At 45.2% G+C, this 22,228-nt stretch overlaps 1 protein-coding gene across 2 annotated transcripts in view; it reads right to left on the bottom strand.

Moving 5' to 3' along the window:
* The window catches only part of LOC112253557 (leucine-rich melanocyte differentiation-associated protein), a 427,723-nt gene that overhangs the window by 43,008 nt on the left and 362,487 nt on the right, over positions 1-22,228 (bottom strand). For both annotated transcript variants that reach the window (XM_042299054.1, XM_042299055.1), the window contains exon 6: positions 2,265-2,349. In XM_042299054.1, coding sequence (XP_042154988.1) covers positions 2,265-2,349 — 85 coding nt within the window. The remainder of the gene's footprint in view (positions 1-2,264; positions 2,350-22,228) is intronic.

Genomic DNA, 22,228 nt, shown 5'->3' on the forward strand with positions numbered 1-22,228 from the left:
AGACAGACTATGATCTAATAGAAATCTAAAGTCCACTATTCTCTCACTCCGGTTAATCAATAAGAAGAAAAACATGCATATTCGTTTTCATTATCAAAGGGCTTTCCCTTTAATGAACATCATTAAGATGAAGTCTATTAATATACACTGTACTGAAGTTGCTCATTCTCTATCTCATTCTATGATCAGTGTCTGGAGTAGAGAGTTCATCACATAGGGAGGAGAGATCTCTCTGGAGTAGAGAGAGGTCATCACATAGGGAGGAGAGATCTCTCTGGACTAGAGAGAGGTCAACACATAGGGAGGAGAGATCTCTCTGGACTAGAGAGAGGTCAGCACATAGGGAGGAGAGATCCCTCTGGACTAGAGAGAGGTCATCACATAGGGAGGGAGAGATCTCTCTGGAGTAGAGAGAGGTCATCACATAGGGAGGAGAGATCTCTCTGGACTAGAGATAGGTCATCACATAGGGAGGAGAGATCTCTCTGGACTAGAGAGAGGTCATCACATAGGGAGGAGAGATCTCTCTGGAGTAGAGAGAGGTCATCACATAGGGAGGAGAGATCTCTCTGGAGTAGAGAGAGGTCATCACATAGGGAGGAGAGATCTCTCTGGAGTAGAGAGAGGTCATCATATAGGGAGGATAGATCTCTCTGGACTAGAGAGAGGTCATCACATAGGGAGGAAAGATCTCTCTGGAGTAGAGAGAGGTCATCACATAGGGAGAAGAGATCTCTCTGGACTAGAGAGAGGTCATCACATAGGGAGGAGAGGTCTGTCTGGACTAGAGAGAGGTCATTACATAGGGAGGAGAGATCTCTCTGGACTAGAGAGAGGTCATCACATAGGGAGGAGATATCTCTCTGGACTAGAGAGAGGTCATCACATAGGGAGGAGAGATCTCTCTGGACTAGAGAGAGGGGTAATCACATAGGGAGGAGAGATCTCTCTGGAGTAGAGAGAGGTCATCACATAGGGAGGAGAGATCTCTCTGGACTAGAGAGAGGTCATCACATAGGGAGGAGAGATCTCTCTGGACTAGAGCAAGGGGTCATCACATAGGGAGGAGAGATCTCTCTGGACTAGAGAGAGGTCATCACATAGGGAGGAGAGATCTCTCTGGAGTAGAGAGTTCATCACATAGGGAGGAGAGATCTCTCTGGACTAGAGAGAGGTCATCACATAGGGAGGAGAGATCTCTCTGGACTAGAGAGAGGTCATCACATAGGGAGGAGAGATCTCTATGGACTAGAGAGAGGTCATCACATAGGGAGGAGAGATCTCTCTGGACTAGAGAGAGGTCATCACATAGGGAGGAGAGATCTCTCTGGAGTAGAGAGAGGTCATCACATAGGGAGGAGAGATCTCTCTGGAGTAGAGAGAGGTCATCACATAGGGAGGAGAGATCTTTCTGGAGTAGAGAGAGGTCATCACATAGGGAGGAGAGATCTCTCTGGAGTAGAGAGAGGTCATCACATAGGGAGGAGAGATCTCTCTGGAGTAGAGAGAGGTCATCACATAGGGAGGAGAGATCTCTCTGGACTAGAGAGAGGTCATCACATAGGGAGGAGAGATCTCTCTGGACTAGAGAGAGGTCATCACATAGGGAGGGAGAGATCTCTCTGGAGTAGAGAGAGGTCATCACATAGGGAGGAGAGATCTCTCTGGAGTAGAGAGGGGTCATCACATAGGGAGGAGAGATCTCTCTGGAGTAGAGAGGGGTCATCACATAGGGAGGAGAGATCTCTCTGGAGTCAGAGAGAGGTCAACACATAGGGAGGAGAGATCTCTCTGGACTAGAGAGAGGTCAACACATAGGACTTGGAGAGATCTCTCTGGAGAGATCTCTCTGGACTAGAGAGAGGTCATCACATAGGGAGGAGAGATCTCTCTGGAGTAGAGAGAGGTCAACACATAGGGAGGAGAGATCTCTGGACTAGAGAGAGATCTCTCTGTCATCACATAGGGAGGAGAGATCTCTCTGGACTAGAGAGAGGTCAACACATAGGGAGGAGAGATCTCTCTGGACTAGAGAGAGGTCATCACATAGGGAGGAGAGATCTCTCTGGAGTAGAGAGGGGTCAACACATAGGGAGGAGAGATCTCTCTGGAGTAGAGAGAGGGGTAATCACATAGGGAGGAGAGATCTCTCTGGAGTAGAGAGAGGTCATCACATAGGGAGGAGAGATCTCTCTGGAGTAGAGAGAGGTCATCACATAGGGAGGACAGAACATCTCTACCATGTTTTTTTACATTTTCTTTACCTTTGTGGTTCTTGCCGTCTCTAGAGCCTCTGGGTAGAGGGGTGTAGAGTGTGGAGGAACTCTCAGACTTAGGGTCACCTGGGGCCTGAGGAAAGGAAACACACAGTCACACTTTACTATTTAGATTGTTCATTTTTATTGTTTATTTCAATTTGTATATTATCTACCTCACTTGCTTTGGCAATGTTAACACGTTTCCCATGCCAATAAAGCCCCTTGAATTGAATTGAATTGAGAGAGAGAGAGGGGGGGAATAGATACAGAGATATAAATATATATAAGGAGAGGGGTAGAGGGGATTCATTGCTGTGCCTTATTATCCAAGTGCCATGAATTATATTGATGAGGACAGGAAATGTTGAAGCTCCATTCCTGTGTCATGGTGAGGGAAGCCGGACGCCAGGGTGTCATGGTGAGGGAAGCAGATCACCTTTCATTCCTGTGTCATGGTGAGGGCAAGCAGGACGCCGGGCCAAATCACTTTCATTCCTGTGTTATGTTGAGGGAAGCAGTACGCCAGGCCAGATCACCTTTCATTCCTGTGTCATGGTGAGAGAAGCAGGACGCCGGGCCAGATCACCTTTCATTCCTGTGTCATGTTGAGGGAAGCAGCACACCGGGCAAGATCATCTTTCATGCCTGTGTTATGTTGAGGGAAGCAGCACACCAGGCAAGATCATCTTTCATTCCTGTGTCATGGTGAGGGAAGCAGGACGCCGGGCCAGATCATCTTTCATTCCTGTGTCATGGTGAGGGAAGCAGGACGCCGGGCCAGATCACCTTTCATTCCTGTGTCATGGTGAGGGAAGCAGGACGCCGGGCCAGATCACCTTTCATTCCTGTGTTATGTTGAGGGAAGCAGTACGCCAGGCCAGATTACTTTGATGTTCTGTCCCCCTCCTCTCCCCTTCCGGCCTTTTAAAGGCCGGATGGTGGTCTATGGCATCGAAGGCCTCATGACTACTGAGCCATGACCTGCTGTAGGGATCAAACCAAGGGCACACCACTCACTATGACACACAGGCCCTCTAACCCAAGCCCTAACTAACACACTTCTACTGCTATCTGACCACACACCAACAGATTGGCATGACAGCACCACTCTGTCTCTCCAAACATCTCTGCTACTGGCTTTCATGTTTCAGAGTTAAATCCACTGTTTTCTGAGCTCTCAGCTCTTCTAAACAGGGTGCGTTTTTTGTAAGTGTGTCGCAATATTCAAAGGGTGTTTTCTAAACAGGTCACAAGTATTGTTATTGTTATTCTTCTTCTTCTACTTCTTCTTTTTGTGCACCTTCAAGGACCCAAACATCCTGTTTAATTAGTCTTGTGTTCCCTGGACTTCTAGCTGTTTCAACAGGCAGTTCATCATGATGCAGTCCTATCTGATGCCTTAGCAGAAATACTCTCCTTTCCTCTCCTGCTGGGGGGAATTCACCAGGCTTTTAATCACTAAAGTGACAAATACATATTAGAGACGATTTGGTGCTGATATTCCTCTGGTGTAGCTGATTCTCTAGTCTACAGCCGACACGCACAACCTTGAGGAACGAGACCACTGGACAATGCTAAATGAAAACACATTCTTCATTGGCGAGGAGAATGGTGTAAATTGAAAATGATCCCATAATGTGCTTTCAGATAGGATCTCAGAAGGTCATTCCAGTACAGGCCTGGGCTGGTCTACACATGCTTTATATTACTAGAAGAAAAAGAAGAGGGGACAAATGACATCAACGAGTTCTGGATGTAATGACTTACTGGTAGGTTAGCGAATTAGAATTTAAACATCACAAATTATCCTGTCGACATAATACTTTATATTTCTCTTCTGGGGTCAGTATTTAGAGTGTTATAGCGATTGAAGTTAGTATTTTTTTATTTAAAAAAAAATGATATTCTACTGTACCACACCACAGCTTTAAGGTAATATTCTACTGTACCACACCACAGCTATAAGGTAGTATTCTACTGTACCACACCACAGCTTTAAGGTAGTATTCTACTGTACCACACCACAGCTTTAAGGTAGTATTCTACTGTACCACACCACAGCTATAAGGTAGTATTCTACTGTACCACACTACAGCTTTAAGGTAATATTCTACTGTACCACACTACAGCTTTAAGGTAATATTCTACTGTACCACACCACAGCTATAAGGTAATATTCTACTGTACCACACCACAGCTTTAAGGTAATATTCTACTGTACCACACCACAGCTATAAGGTAGTATTCTACTGTACCACACCACAGCTTTAAGGTAGTATTCTACTGTACCACACCACAGCTTTAAGGTAGTATTCTACTGTACCACACCACAGCTTAAGGTAGTATTCTACTGTACCACACTACAGCTTTAAGGTAATATTCTACTGTACCACACTACAGCTTTAAGGTAATATTCTACTGCTTTACCACACCACAGCTATAAGGTAATATTCTACTGTACCACACCACAGCTTTAAGGTAATATTCTACTGTACCACACCACAGCTATAAGGTAGTATTCTACTGTACCACACCACAGCTTTAAGGTAGTATTCTACTGTACCACACCACAGCTTTAAGGTAGTATTCTACTGTACCACACCACAGCTTTAAGGTAGTATTCTACTGTACCACACCACAGCTATAAGGTAGTATTCTACTGTACCACACTACAGCTTTAAGGTAATATTCTACTGTACCACACCACAGCTTTAAGGTAGTATTCTACTGTACCACACCACAGCTTTAAGGTAGTATTCTACTGTACCACACCACAGCTTTAAGGTAGTATTCTACTGTACCACATCTAACAACTATTCAAGGTAGTATTCTACTGTACCACATCTAACAACTATTCAAGGTAGTATTGGAGGTACTGGAAGTCTCTGCTCTTAGCTCTTCAATGTGTCAGTAGTGTCCTTTATATCCTAACATCCCCCAGTCATTAGGTTCTGACTACATAATAGGTCTGTGCCTTAGACATAGAATTACAACCGAAAGAATAACTAACCATTGATTTGAACGGGAGTGAATGTGAACACCCGTTCTACCCAGTTCTAATTCTATGGTCTGAGAGGCAGCCCATAGAGCCTCAGAGCAATCTGCCTGCCTGGTTCATTTCCTGTCCTGCCTATGAGATCACCGACCCTGGCCTCTGCAAGGTTGTGCTTAATTGAATTTAATTTTAATTTTAATTTTAATTGATTTAATTGAAAATGTCTGAAATTTCAATTTAATTCTTGAATTTGAAATGAAGTAGTAAACAAGATACAGAATTGCATTTCCAATTTGATTTGAAGGAAATATAACTGAATTCAGTGAAATTCAAATGCCACTTCTATTCTACATCAGGTGTAGTCTATACAAATACGTGTTGCACATAAAATATCAAACATGTCGTTATATACAGTACCAGTCAAAGGTTTGGACACACCTACTCATTCAAGGGTTTTTCTTTATTTTTACTATTTTCTACATTGTAGAATAATAGCGAAGATATTAAAAATATGAAATAACACATATGGAATCAAATAGTAACCAAAATAGTGTTAAAATAATCAAAATAGATTTTAGAATCTTCATAGTAGCCACGATTTGTCTTGATGACAGCTTTGCACACTCTTGGCATTCTCTCAACCAGCTTCACCTGGAATCTCACATTTGGACTCATCTGACCAAAAGACAGATTTCCACCAGTCTAATGTCCATTGCTCATGTTTCTTGGCCCATGCAAGTCTATTATTCTTATTGGTGTCTTTTAGTAGTGGTTTCTTGGCAGCAATTCGACCATGAAGGCCTGATTCACATAGTTTGCTCTGAACAGTTGAAGTTGAGATGTGTCTGTTACTTGAACTCTGTGAAGCATTTATTTTGTCTGCAATTTCTGAGGCTGGTAACTCTAATGAACTTATCCTCCGCAGCAGAGGCGGTCCTCATGAGAGCCAGTGTCATCATAGCTCTTGATGATTTTTGCGACTGCACTTGAAGAAACTTTAAAAATTCTTGAAATGTTCTGCATTGACTGACCTTCATGTTTAAAGTAATGATGGACTGTCATTTCTCTTTGCTTATTTGAGCTGTTCTTGCCATAAAATGGACTTGGTCTTTTACCAAATAGGGCGATCTTCTGTATACCAACACTACCTTGTCACAACACAACTGATTGGCTCAAACACATTAAGGAGGAAAGAAATTCCACAAATTAACTTTTAACAAGGCACACCTGTTAATTGAAATGAATTCCAGGTGACTACCTCATGAAGCTGGTTGAGAGAATGGCAAGAGTGTGCAAAGCTGTAATCAAGGCAAAGGGTGGCTACTTTGAAGAATCTCAAATATAAAATATATTTGATTTAACATTTTTTGGTTACTACATGATTCCATATGTGTTATTCCATAGTTTTGATGACTTCACTATTATTCTACAATATAGAACATAGTAAACAAAGAAAAACCTTGAATGAGTAGGTTTGTCCAAACTTTTGACTGGTACTGTACATGTATATAAGACATTGTTGAAACAATTGATTTTAAGGAAAAACTATTTAAATGAATGATCAAGGAAAACAATATCTGTATGCAAATATTCTAAGATATTATAAACTCAGCAAAGAACGTAGCATCCCTTTTTCAGGAGAGTCTTTCAAAGATAATTAGTAAAAATCCAAATAACTTCACAGATGTTCATTGTAAAGGGTTTAAACACGGTTTCCCATGCTTGTTCAATGAACCATAAACAATTAATGATGCGGAACGGTTGTTAATACACTAACAGCTTACAGGTCATAGTTATGAAAACTTAGGACACTAAAGAGGCCTTTCTACTGACTCTGAAAAACACCAAAAGAAAGTTGCCCAGGGTCCCTGCTCATCTGCGTGAACATGCCTTAGGCATGCTGCAAGGAGGCATGAGGACTGCAGATGTGGCAAGGGCAATAAATTGCAATGTTCATACTGTGAGACACCTAAGACTGCGCTACAGGGAGACAGGATGGACAGCTGATCGTCCTCACAGTGGCAGACCACGTGTAACAAAACCTGCACAGGATCGATACATCCAAACATCACACCTGCGGGACAGGTACAGGATTGGCAACAACACCAGGAACGCACAATCCCTCCATCAGTGCTCAGACTGTCCGCAATAGGCTGAAAGAGGCTGGACTGAGGGCTTGTAGGCCGGTTGTAAGGCAGGTCCTCACCAGACATCACCGGGAACAATGTCGCCTATGGGCACAAACCCACCGTCGCTGGACCAGACAGGACTGGTAAAAAGGGCTCTTCACTGGCGAGTCGCGGTTTTGTCTCACCAGGGGTGATGGTCAGATTCGCATTTATCGTCAAAGGAATGAGCGTTACACCGAGGCCTGTATTCTGGAGCGGGATCAATTTGGAGGTGGAGGGTCCGTCATGTTCTGGGGTGGGGTGTCACAGCATCATCGGACTGAGCTTGTTGTCATTGCGTTACAGGGAAGACATCCTCCTCCCTCATGTGGTACCCTTCCTGCAGGCTCATCTTGACATGACCCTCCAGCATGACAATGCCACCAGCCATACTGCTCGTTCTGTGCGTGATTTCCTGCAGGACAGGAATGTCAGTGTTCTGCCATGGCCAGCGAAGAGCCCGGATCTCAATCCCATTGAGCACGTCTGGGACCTGTTGGATCGGAGGGTGAGGGCTAGGGCCATTCCCCCCAGAAATGTCCAGGAACTTGCAGGTTTCTTGGTGGAAGAGTGGGGTAACATCTCACAGCAAGAACTGGCAAATCTGGTGCAGTCCATGAGGAGGAGATGCACTGCAGTACTAAATACAGCTGGTGGCCACACCAGATACTGACTGTTACTTTTGATTTTGACCACCCTCCTTTGTTCAGGGACACATTATTCCATTTCTGTTAGTCACATGTGTCACGGTCGTCCTCCTCTTCATCTGTAGAGGAGAGGCGAGAAGGATCGGAGGACCAAAATGCGGCGTGGTATGTGTTCATCATGAATTTTAATAAAGAAAACACTGAACACTGAAACACTATACAAAACCAGTAAACAAAATAACAACCGTGAAGCTAATGCGAGCTGCGCTGAAACAAGCCATCAACATAGACAATCACCCACAAACAAACAGTGCAACCCAGGCTACCTAAGTATGATCCTCAATCAGAGACAACAAATGACACCTGCCTCTGATTGAGAACCATACTAGGCCGAAACATAGAAATACCCAAATCATAGAAAAACAAACATAGACTGCCCACCCCAACTCACGCCCTGACCATACTAAATAATGACAAAACAAAGGAAATAAAGGTCAGAACGTGACAACATGTCTGTGGAACCTGTTCCGTTTATGTCTCAGTTGTTGAATCTTGTTGTGTTCATACAAATATTTACACATGTTAAGTTTGCTGAAAATAAATGCAGTTGACAGTGAGAGGACGTTTCTTTTTTTGCTGAGTTTATTTCATGAATCACTTACATTTTGTTCAATATGGGGAAATCTACATATTCCTGAATGCATTAGTTAAACTCTCAAGCTGACCCTTAAGCCTTGAATTCTGAAAAAAACATTCTGAATTGAGAACAACCCTGATCCCGTGTTCCTCTCCTGACCCCACAAAGACCCTCTTAATCCTGCTGCTTGTCCACAATGAATCTTCCTACCAGTCACCACCCACAGACTGAGATGAGGGTTGGGGGAGGTAGGGAGGTAGGGGGTGGATAGGAGGCAAAGTTCTGGGGTGGCCCCTCATTACGGGTCGGCAGGGATGGCAATCAGGTGCAGCACCCCAAAAGTGGTCTATTGTCAACATCAGAGCATTGCTGCGATCCCCCTCCAGCTGCACCTGACGCCCTCTACGCCCCTTCTCCCTCCCTACCACCCCATGCCACGTCAACTGATCAAACATCCACCCTCCCTTCCCTCTATCCCTCCTTCCCTCTATCCCTCCTTCCCTATCCACCATCACCCCACCTGCAGAACATTCATCAGCCATTTCTCCCTCTCTTTTTATCTCTCCCTCTCTCTCTTTGCAATGATCTCTGTCCTCTCGATCTATTCCTCTTTCTCTCCCTCTCTCTCCCACGCTTTCTGTCTTTCTTTATCCCCCCCTTCTTTCACTCTCTCCCTCCCCTGCTACCCTGACACTGCCCATTCCATGTTTTGAATGTGTTTTGTCTCATGTCAGCAAGTAATAACTGACTATGAGGCTCAATAGGTCCAGCAATCCCTAGCTAGGACTTCGTGTGCCTTTGGCAAACTGGAATAATAGATGTAATATTATAACAAATATATGCTGCATATTCAGATCAAAAAGGAGCTTCAGAGAAATAAGAAGCCAATGGATTGAAGAGGGCCTGAGATCACATTAACACTGAGGAATGCTAAAAGAAAACATACATAATGTTTAAAACACACAGAGAGGAGGAGACACTGTGGACTACAAGTCATTATAGCTACCAGCCTCTCTCTGTCACTCTCTCTCGCTCTCTGTCTCTCTCTCGTAGCTGTTCCTGCACTGAGCAGAGGGGGGTGCTGCAGGGTCATCTATTTAAGAGCCTCCCTTTAATCTCTCTCTCTCCCTCCTTCCCATCTAGCTGTGCTGTCCAGAGTAGTATGCCCAAGGCATATGCTGTGTTCACATCGTTGTAGTCTGTGCTGTGTGAGTTATCAACACAGCTTAGGATAATATGACACACATTATAGGCTGGGGAGAAGGACGGCAGAAATCTCTCTGATAAATGGTTCTGAACAGAAGACAGTGTACATTGCAGCTCTACTCCCAATAGGGAGGGAGGGAGGGGGGAGAGAGAGAGAGAGAGAGAGAGAGAGAGAGAGAGAGAGAGAAGAACATTGAGATGAGGGCATGTAGAATATTTGATGAATATGTACCTCAGACCCAACATTATGTCTATATCAGTATGTGGTGAAGTCAGGTGTTCTCAGATAGGCAGAGTCAAAACCATACACTGGACAGAGCCTTTGGCAAAAAGCGCCAAATGTTATGTTCAAATACAGTGCACTACAAAGTACACTAGAGTGTCAATTGAGTCTCAGACATATTTCTGAATGGAGTGCCCTGTTCGTAAGGAGGGAGGTAGATTCCTCCCTACCTCTCGCCTCACCTCGACCTCCCTCCTTAAGACTGACCAGCGATACAATGTAATCAGGGCGAGCAAGGTTACGTTGTAGGGGTCTAGTGATGTAAACACTAGCCTCCTTTTATCTGCCCCTGCATCTGGACAAGCAGACAAAGTGCTAAAAGGAAATAAATGGGGCCTGACAGCCACATCAAAGGGTTCAGCCAGCGGCTTACTGCTACTTAAGGCACAGGAATGCTGTTGCTAAGCATCAGACTACAACCTATCAGGGCCCAAGGAGTACACGGAGTGACCGAGGACTGGGCCTTGGAGAGTAGCGAGGGAGAGGGGGGTGTTGGGGGAGAGACAAAGAAGGAGAGAGGGAGAAAGAGATGGGGGGGAAGAGAGAGGAGGGGGAGATAGGGAGAGGAAAAGTGAGGAAGAATGAGGGAAAAGGAGAGAGTATCCTGACAGTGAGGGGAGGCTAGGGACTCTAGGAGGTTTTGTAGCTTAAAGCAATTGTTAGAAGAAACAAGCTTTCTGTTTTGTTTTCTCTTGACACCATTGCTACTCTTTGCACTTGCAAAAGACATGTCTTTTGAAATGTTTTCTCTTTGGGTCTATATAAAAGATCTTTATTTTGTGTGTGTGAGCATGAAACCTTTTTCATCATATTTCCTTTAGCACTTGCACTGCTTTTCCAGATCAGACGAGACAGAAGTTATACATTTATTTGAGTCAACATTTAATACTGGCCTGACACATTTTTCATAATACTTTAATGGCATTTTGTGCTTCATTCCTCTGATGTTCGAGGTTATGAACATAAGCACACATAAACATCCTGAAGATGCAAAACAAGAGACAGAAAATGAGGTGGAGACACTGACTAACAAAACCGAAATAAAATAACAGTTACTATTTACAATGGCAAACAGACACAATGTTCTAATTTAGACACAAAGACAATTCTCTTATTCAAAGTTAAACTACAGTTTAAACGTCAATAGTAGCAAAGTTGACTATGTAGCAGAGGTACATTTAAAAGCCTAAAACAAATTATAGTTGCATGTTTTTGACAAAGAAAAACTTCATTTGCCTAGCAAATGAACAAGTCAAGTCAAATCTTGAATAAAACAAATCGGTGTGTGTTTTTTAGGAGAACATATCTGCATTGGTATGCTGGAAATAATGAGTTAGTTCAGCACAGTAACAGCATGCACAAACACATACACACGCACATACACACACACACACACACACACACACACACACACACACACACACACACACACACACACACACACACACACACACACACACACACACACACACACACACACACACACACACACACAGACACACAGCAAGATAAACTTTGTTGAGTGTTCCTTTAATGATTCTCCAGTTCTACTCCAGTGAATGGATCATATGATTGCTGATCATAAGACCAGTAACTCTTTGGGGTTGTTTTGCTCAGAGCATAAAGTGAAGGTTGCAGTACTAGAAGACACTACTACCCTGCCTGTGTAAAGCTTAGTATTAAACACACACACACACAGACACACAACAGTGTTAAACAAGCAAAGGTCATCTCACTACAGAAAGTTAATCGCCCGTATCACCAACTCTTAGATGATAATAGGTCTAGGTTTGTTTTTAAAAAGCCCCTCGGACGACCTTTTCATTTGAATGCCTCTCAGAATCAGAAAGGGTCATTTAAAGTAAAGTGAAAACATGTAGTTGTATTGTAGTGAAGTATAAGGCTTAGTACACGCTTCAGAATGTTCCTTATTCAGCTATGACCTTTCCACTGCTGGGTGACTCTGTGTACCATCTACCATGTCCATAACCATTAAGATTATACAGGAGAGTTTAACTAAATATATTAGTAACATATTAGTGGTGTTCCATCCAGTCTGGTTACAATAATGGACAGCACGGTAACGACTCCAGTCTTAATGTAAGATGATCACTGATGCAGGCTGGGAGTAGTTATTCCCTACAGTTTATTACGCTGTTGGAAACACTATTGGTATCTGAATGAGATACAAGTATGTAACATTAATAAACAATGTCATAAGCAGCCATTAAACTGAAAGTGTAAGCTATTGTACGGTATAATGTACAGACTTGTTAGAGATGACCTCACCTAGTGTTGAATTTGTCCACTAAATTCAAGGACAGTTGTCATGCCAACTCCTCCCAGCATCATGTTGGATGAGACATTTCTTCAATCACTTGAGATTCCTTTCCTTCTTTCCCATTCCACTCCAGCACACATACTGTATGATCTCCCCCTCTCACACACACACACACACACACACACACACACACACACACACACACACACACACACACACACACACACACACACACACACACACACACACACACACACACACACAGAGAGGCTCAGAAGTGTGACATATCATGAGGCTTTCTGTTCCGATTAGGGGCTATAGCTAACATCAGAGCTGTTTTCCAACACTGTGTGTGTGTGTGTGTGTGTGTGTGTGTGTGTGTGTGTGTGTGTGTGTGTGTGTGTGTGTGTGTGTGTGTGTGCTGGGTGGATGGGTAGGATGTTTAATAATTGAAGAGTCGGGGAGCGGGCCTGTCACACAGCCGCCTTGTCTGGAAGGTTTCTTATGCAATTAGACGGCGGGACACATTTGAAGACGACCCACCAAAAAGAGAGGCAGGAAAATAAGTGACATGTGAAACTTAAAGGAAATTATCTCTTCACACGAGTGAAATGTGAAGGTTACTTAGCAATGCTTAACTCAGAGATGTGGCTGTATGAAGTGTGAGTTTGTGTGTGTTTAACTCAGAGATGTGGCTGTGGCTGTGTGTGTGTGTGTGTGTGTGTGTGTGTGTGTGTGTGTGTGTGTGTGTGTGTGTGTGTTGTGCCAGTAGTGCGTGCGTGTTGTGCGTGTGTGCGTGTGTGTGTGTGCGTGTGTGTGACGTGTGTGACGTGTGCGTGTGTGTGTGTGTGTGTGTGTGTGTGACATCATGTTGTTGACGTGTGCGGGTGTGTGTTTGACTCAGGCCCGATATTTTATTTTTTTTACTTACAAGAGCTTCAGTCAAGGGAGATCACAGAAGGAATGGAAACTAATTTTGACTCGGGGCGTACGGAGAGATAGAGATAGAAACATCAGAAAATCTGTGGAAATAATGAGATCTCTTGATGTTTTCTGGAAGATATGGCATGACGCCTACAGATACACTCCTCATATATACACCTAAAGACACAGACACAGTCCCACTCACACACTCCTAACCCCAGAACACACACTGTAGTCCGACAGCACAGTATAGCACGTATGGTTCAAAGACCGGTACTGTATACACACATATTCATAGTACTTCATTCTGTCACATACAGACACATACTACACAGGCCAAACACAAACCAATCTATCAATTACTTCAAGTGTTCATTGGAACGACGGACAACCATGGAAAAAGCTAATGTGTCTATTTTTGTTATAATTTCCCAGGCTCCTTAACCCGAGTCAGAACAACCTTCTAAAAGCCATTTTTTCTGCATTTTTTACTTCCAGGCTATAACGATAACGCTGTCATCTCCACAACATATCGTAACTTACAGCCCAACGAGCTACACGCATCCTCCCCCTCCTGTTCCAGGGTGAGACAGACAGTAAGGCAGGCAGACAGACAGATACACAGGCACAGAGAAAGTAGTGCCCAACACAGTTTAATTACAACATTTTGTTCCAACAGTACTGTGGCTTGTGACATCATGTTGTTGAACCGGTACTGTGGCTTGTGACATCATGTTGTTGAACCAGTACGGTGGCTCGTGACATCATGTTAATGAACCGGTACAGTGGCTCGTGACATCATGTTGTTGAACCGGTACTGTGGCTCGTGACATCATGTTGTTGAACCAGTACGGTGGCTCGTGACATCATGTTAATGAACCGGTACAGTGGCTCGTGACATCATGTTGTTGAACCGGTACAGTGGCTCGTGACATCATGTTGTTGAACCAGTACGGTGGCTTGTGACATCATGTTGTTGAACCGGTACTGTGGCTCGTGACATCATGTTGTTGAACCGGTACTGTGGCTCGTGACATCATGTTGTTGAACCGGTACTGTGGCTCGTGACATCATGTTGTTGAACCGGTATGCTGGCTCGTGACATCATGTTGTTGAACCGGTACTGTGGCTCGTGACATCATGTTGTTGAACCAGTACGGTGGCTCGTGACATCATGTTGTTGAACCGGTATGCAGGCTCGTGACATCATGTTGTTGAACCGGTGTGCTGGCTCGTGACATCATGTTGTTGAACCGGTGGCTCGTGACATCATGTTGTGGCTCTCGTGACATCATGTTGTCCAACCGGTGTGCTGGCTCGTGACATCATGTTGTTGAACCGGGCTCGTGACATCATGTTGTGGCTCTCGTGACATCATGTTGTTGAACCGTGGCATCATGTTGTGTGCTGGCTCATGACATCATGTTGTTGAACCGGTGTGCTGGCTCATGACATCATGTTGTTGAACCGGTGTGCTGGCTCGTGACATCATGTTGTTGAACCGGTGTGCTGGCTCGTGACATCATGTTGTTGTTTTTCAAAAAGCTGCACGAGAGAGATAGCCTTCCTCTCATCCTCCTTCCTTCCCCCGCTCTACCTCCCTCTCTATCTGCCTACTTCCCTACCTCTATCTCTCCTTCCTTCCCCCAGCTCTACCTCCCTCTCTATCTCCCTACTTCCCCCTCTCTATCTCCCTACTTCCCCCGCTGTACCTTCCTCTCTATCTCCCTACTTCCTTACCTCTCTATCTCCCTACTTCCCCCAGCTCTACCTCCCTCTCTATCTGCCTACTTCCCTACCTCTCTCTCTCCTTCCCTTCCTTTCTTCCCTCCCTCCCTCTCTACAGCAGGACTTATGAAGGTGAGTGTCTGCATGACAGGCAGAGAATAAAATAGACAAACCCAGGGATAAAAATGAAATCAAAAGTAGCCTTCTCGACCAGTAATTGCACTGCTTCGCTGAGCTCTCAGATATATGAAGGTGATTTACTGTCCGCCACGCCACCACAGATCAGGAGGCCCTCGCAGAGAAACACTTGTGCTATGAAATTGTTTAAATCTCATCAAGTTCTGCTTTCACAGCAGACCATAAATCACAAAGTCTGTTATCATAGACCTCCATGAGCGGCTGTGAGGCAGGCAATGGATCGTGGGTGTATATAATCTTGACTGAGGAGAGAGAGTATCAGGGAGGACTGAAATACCTTCATATTAGCCGTGGTGGTGGTGGTTGGTGCAGCTGGAGGACCACTGACTACACTACCGCTGGGTCACTGACTACACTACCGCTGGGTCACTGACTACACTACAGCTGGGAAACTGACTACACTACAGCTGGGTCACTGACTACACTACAGCTGGGTCACTGACTACACTACAGATGGGTCACTGACTACACTACAGATGGGTCACTGACTACACTACCGCTGGGTCACTGACTACGTCACTGACTACACTACCGTTGGGTTACTGACTACACTACCGTTGGGTCACTGACTACACTACCGTTGGGTCACTGACTACACTACCGTTGGGTCACTGACTACACTACCGTTGGGTCACTAACTACACTACAGCTGGGTCACTGACTACACTACAGCTGGGTCACTGACTACACTACCGTTGGGTCACTGACTACACTACCATTGGGTCACTGACTACACTACCGTTGGGTCACTGACTACATTACAGCTGGGTCACTGACTACACTACCGTTGGGTCACTGACTACACTACAGCTGGGTCACTGACTACACTACAGCTGGGTCACTGACTACACTACAGCTGGACCACTGACCACAACACAGCTGGCGGACCACTGACAACACTGCAGCTGGGTCACTGACTACACTACAGCTGGACTACTGACTATACTACAGCTGGTGGACCACTGACTACACTGCAGCTGGACTACTGACTACACTACAGCTGGACAACCACTGAATAAACTACAGCTGGGCACCCACTGACTACACTACAGATGGCGGACTACTGACTACACAGCAGCTGGACTACTGACTACACTGCAGCTGGACAACAACTGACTACACTACAGCTGGGCACCCACTGACTACACTGCAGCTGGATTACTGACTACACTGCAGCTGGACAACAACTGACTACACTACAGCTGGACAACAACTGACTACACTGCAGCTGGACTACTGACTACACTGCAGCTGGACAACAACTGACTACACTGCAGCTGGACAACAACTGACTACACTACAGCTGGACAACAACTGAATACACTACAGCTGGACAACAACTGACTACACTACAGCTGGACTACTGACTACACTGCAGCTGGACAACAACTGACTACACTGCAGCTGGACAACAACTGACTACACTACAGCTGGACAACAACTGACTACACTGCAGCTGGATTACAACTGACTACACTGTAGCTGGATAACAACTGACTACACTACAGCTGGACTACTGACTACACTGCAGCTGGACAACAACTGACTACACTACAGCTGGACAACAACTGACTACACTGCAGCTGGACAACAACTGACTACACTACAGCTGGACAACAACTGACTACACTGCAGCTGGACAACAACTGACTACACTGCAGCTGGCGGACCACTGACTGTGATGGATATCAAATTTCCTCCACTCTGCATCTATTACCTGCTAATTGTTACTGCATACATTTCTTGTCAACAAGAAAACGGTAAATGAATTAAGTAAAAAAATGCACTTGTGATTGTGTTTACAATCCCAACAGGGAGGGTGAATCCCAGGACATTGTTCAAGTAAATTAATTTACTACTGGGGAGGGGTTAAAGTTTGTCATAAAGACACAGACAGACAGGCCAATATAATACAGGAGTCCCAGTACCAGACAGACAGGCCAATATAATACAGGAGTCCCGGTACCAGACAGACAGGCCAATATAATACAGGAGTCCCGGTACCAGACAGACAGGCCAATATAATACAGGAGTCCCAGTACCAGACAGACAGGCCAATATAATACAGGAGTCCCAGTACCAGACAGACACGTCAATATAATACAGGAGTCCCAGTACCAGACAGACCCAATATAGTATATAATACAGGAGTCCCAGTACCAGACAGACAGGTCAATATAATACAGGAGTCCCGGTACCAGACAGACAGGCCAATATAATACAGGAGTCCCAGTACCAGACAGACAGGCCAATATAATACAGGAGTCCCAGTACCAGACAGACAGACAGTCAATATAATACAGGAGTCCCGGTACCAGACAGACACGTCAATATAATACAGGAGTCCCAGTACCAGACAGACACGTCAATATAGTACCAGACAGACAGGCCAATATAATACAGGAGTCCCGGTACCAGACAGACACGTCAATATAATACAGGAGTCCCAGTACCAGACAGACAGGCCAATATAATACAGGAGTCCCGGTACCAGACAGACAGGCCAATATAATACAGGAGTCCCGGTACCAGACAGACAGGCCAATATAATACAGGAGTCCCGGTACCAGACAGACACGTCAATATAATACAGGAGTCCCAGTACCAGACAGACACGTCAATATAGTACCAGACAGACAGGCCAATATAATACAGGAGTCCCGGTACCAGACAGACACGTCAATATAATACAGGAGTCCCGGTACCAGACAGTCAGGCCAATATAATACAGGAGTCCCAGTACCAGACAGACAGGTCAATATAATACAGGAGTCCCGGTACCAGACAGACAGGCCAATATAATACAGGAGTCCCGGTACCAGACAGACAGGCCAATATAATACAGGAGTCCCGGTACCAGACAGACAGGCCAATATAATACAGGAGTCCCAGTACCAGACAGACAGGTCAATATAATACAGGAGTCCCAGTACCAGACAGAGTGACCAGCCACAAATGAACATAAAGCAGATTTATGTGAAAACGTCAGCAAATGGATGAAGGTTGGGGCTAGGGAAAAATAAAGTGTATTACTGCCAACCACTAATTCTCTTTTCTCAATGACACAGTAGCAAGGAGAATGACGAGAGAGGATACAGAGAAATCAATGAATCAAAGAAACACTTTTGCCGTTTTTAAAATGCAACAATATAAACATTTAAAAGTCCTAAAGTGCATGCAGGTGATCTAATGCATAATTAAAATAGCACTTTTAGGGTATTTATTCAGCTTGAAGTAATTTATCAGACTGAATGCGGGGCGGGCAGGAGGATGAGAGAGAGAGAGAATCCCAGACCCCAGCAGGGCTGCCGTGGAGATGAGCCCTAGCAGAGATTTATCAGTGTTCAGGATCCCCAGCAGATAAATCAGCCGGTGAGAAGCCCAGCTGCGACCCCACGCTGAACTAATGACACGCAGGATATCTACACTAAACCCGCATCCGAGGGAGAAAGAGAAAAAGATAACAAGCGAGAGACAAGTATTTTTTTCCTGTTTACACAATGCTAAGTTTGACCCTTGAGGGAAGCCACAGCTGTTGCGTTATAACAAACTATAATTTATCCTCCGACACCAACAATAATAAAGTTATGATTGGTAATAGTTAATCAACAGTTGGTAGCTACATCTTGATCCCAGAGTCGATGGGGTCTGTGTGGAATATTTCAGTTCGATCAGTGTCACTTTTAGATGAAATACTTTATCTTTCTCTCTACCTACCTACATAGTATATCCAAATAAAAATGCAAACTGTATACTCTTTATCGGTACCCTAGTCGTGAAGTACAGACCAGATCCAGTGTCTCTCTCTCTCTGCTTAAGCCAGTGGAACTTTGTTTCACTCTGCTCTCTCACTGAGATAAATTAGCGTGTGCCGTGCCAGGCCTCTCTTCTCCTCTCTCTTCTCTCTTTGCTTTTCTCTCTGTTTATCTCTTCTGTCCGTCTGTGTGTGTGTCCCCGTGTGAGTGAGTGAATTGAATTGAGAGAAAGAGAGTGTATTTCCTCCTCCTCTTTCTCCATGACAACACTCTTTCAAACAATCCCTTTCCCTTCTCTGTATGGGCTTATGCACTTTGTTGTAGCTAATAAATCTGGGAGTATTTATGATCTGCGATCCCTTTTCATTCCCTTTTAATGGCGACATGTTTGTGGGTGAATTAAGACAGTGTTTTCTACACTAGGCTTAGGGCCAGTGTGAGGCCTGTGAATGTTTTTCTGACTACGGCCCCAGACCACTAGTCTAAGCACTAAATCACAGTCTTTGTCAGGCCGCGCTGAGCTAGTATGCGTCATTGGGGAGTGCAGGAAGCACTGGGCATAATTCTGTCAATCAACGTAATTTACTATTTCGGTAGCTTCGTAATCTCAGCCCCATAAATTAGGCTGACAGAAAGGAATTTGGTTTGAAGGAAGTGTTCGTCAGGATTTTCGCCCTGGATGCAGTCCGCTGGCCCTCATCTTCTCCCTAAGTGGTCCCATATTTAGACAGAGAGACACAGAGAGAGAGACAGAGGGAAAGAGAGAGAGATACAGAGAGAGAGACAGAGAGAGAGAGACACAGACAGTGAGAGAGAGACACAGACAGTGAGAGAGAGACACAGACAGTGAGAGAGAGAGAGACAGAGACACGCAGAGAGAAACAGAGAGACACAGAGAGAGAGAAAGAGAGAGAGAGACACAGAGAGAGAGACAGAGAGGGAGAGACACAGAGAGAGAGACAGAGAGGGAGAGAGAGAGAGACAGACAGACAGAGACAGAGAGAGAGAGAGACAGACAGACAGACAGACAGACAGACAGACAGACAGACAGACAGACAGACAGACAGACAGACAGACAGACAGACAGACAGACAGACAGACAGACAGACAGACAGACAGACAGACAGAGAGAGACAGAGGGGGAGAGAGCGAGAGAGAGAGACAGGGAGAGAGAGAGAGAACGATAATGAAAGACAGAGAGAGGGGCAAGGGCATCCACTACATTTGTTGAGCAGATCGTGCACTTGGCTTCTGATCCATGCCATTGAATATAAAATCAGGCTTGGCCAGGCATCTCAATGCTAGCTCTAACTCTAGGAGGTCAGTGACTATATAACATGGACCAGATTATAAGGATGGGCATCTGAAATACATGTCAGTGTTTGAATAATATCATGACATTTTTGGGGATATCCAGATAGTCGAAATACATGTGTTTTTTGTAAATTTGTTCAAAACTGGACACTTGCTTGCTGCGCAACTCGGGAGAGACTGTACCCACAGCAGCAGGGCTGGGGAGAGACTGTGCCCACAGCAGCAGGGCTGGGGAGAGACTGTGCCCACAGCAGCAGGGCTGGGGAGAGACTGTACCCACAGCAGCAGGGCTGGGGAGAGACTGTACCCACAGCAGCAGGGCTGGGGAGAGACAGTACCCACAGCAGCAGGGCTGGGGAGAGACAGAGGCCTCAGCAGCAGGGCTGGGGAGAGACTGTACCCACAGCAGCAGGGCTGGGGAGAGACTGTACCCACAGCAGCAGGACTGGGGAGAGACAGAGGCCACAGCAGCAGGGCTGGGGAGAGACTGTACCCACAGCAGCAGGGCTGGGGAGAGACAGAGGCCACAGCAGCAGGGCTGGGGAGAGACTGTACCCACAGCAGCAGGGCTGGGGAGAGACTGTACCCACAGCAGCAGGGCTGGGGGAGACAGAGACCACAGCAGCAGGGCTGGGGAGAGACAGAGACCACAGCAGCAGGGCTGGGGAGAGACAGAGGCCACAGCAGCAGGGCTGGGGAGAGACTGTACCCACAGCAGCAGTGCTGGGGAGAGACTGTACCCACAGCAGCAGTGCTGGGGAGAGACTGTACCCACAGCAGCAGGGCTGGGGGGAGACAGAGACCACAGCAGCAGGGCTGGGGAGAGACAGAGACCACAGCAGCAGGGCTGGGGAGAGACAGAGACCAGAGCAGCAGGGCTGGGGAGAGACAGAGACATGCCATTCTACTTTAACAACAAATCCTCCCATTGTACCTCAGTAAACAGTACAAAAGTGGTTATGCCATGGTACTTCAAATGATATCTTCCCATTGTACCTCAGTACTAAGTAGAAACAGTATCAGCTGGTATGTGTCGGGAACTAAAAGAGATGCCCAAACCAAGCTTGTCAATTAGGTCTTTAAACATGCATGCAACATACGTGCAGAATTACCAACTGATAAATTGGTTTACAATTTCCATCATAGTCATAAAATCCAAAACATTCCTCTTTTAGGGGTTATTGACTCCTGTTAGAAATGTAAAAACCAGCAACCACGAAAATGTTTACAAAGCTTTGGCAATACAGACAAATATTTACAAGGGCCCTTTTTTTATTACGTGTAATGATAATAATGCATTAAGTCTTTGGCACTCAATGGTTTGCCAGTCAGTGTTTGGAGTGGATGTGTCTCAAATGCATCCTATTCCCGATGTACACTGAGTGTACAAAACATTAGGAACACCTTTCGCCCTCAGAACAGCTTCAATTCGTCAGGGCATGGACTCTACAAGGTGTCGAAAGCGTTTCACAGGGATTCTGGCCCATGTTGACTCCAATGCTTCCCACAGTTGTCAAGTTGGCTGGATGTCCTTTGGCTGGTGGACCATTCTTGATAAACACTTAAAGGCACTTAAATATTTTGTCTTGCCCATTCACCCTCTGAATGGCACACATACACAATCCATGTCTCAACTGTCTCAAAGCTTCAAAATCCTTCATTAACCTGCAGCCTCCCCTTCATCTACACAGATGGAAGTGGATTTAACAAGTGACATCAATAAGGGATCATAGCTTTCACCTGGATTCACCTGGTCAGTCTATGTCATGGAAAGAGAAGGTGTTCCTAATGTTTTGTAAACTCAGTGAACATATGATCCATAGGGCTCTGGCCA

Source organism: Oncorhynchus tshawytscha, linkage group LG16, assembly GCF_018296145.1.
Source record: "Oncorhynchus tshawytscha isolate Ot180627B linkage group LG16, Otsh_v2.0, whole genome shotgun sequence".
Taxonomy (NCBI): Eukaryota; Metazoa; Chordata; class Actinopteri; order Salmoniformes; family Salmonidae; genus Oncorhynchus; species Oncorhynchus tshawytscha.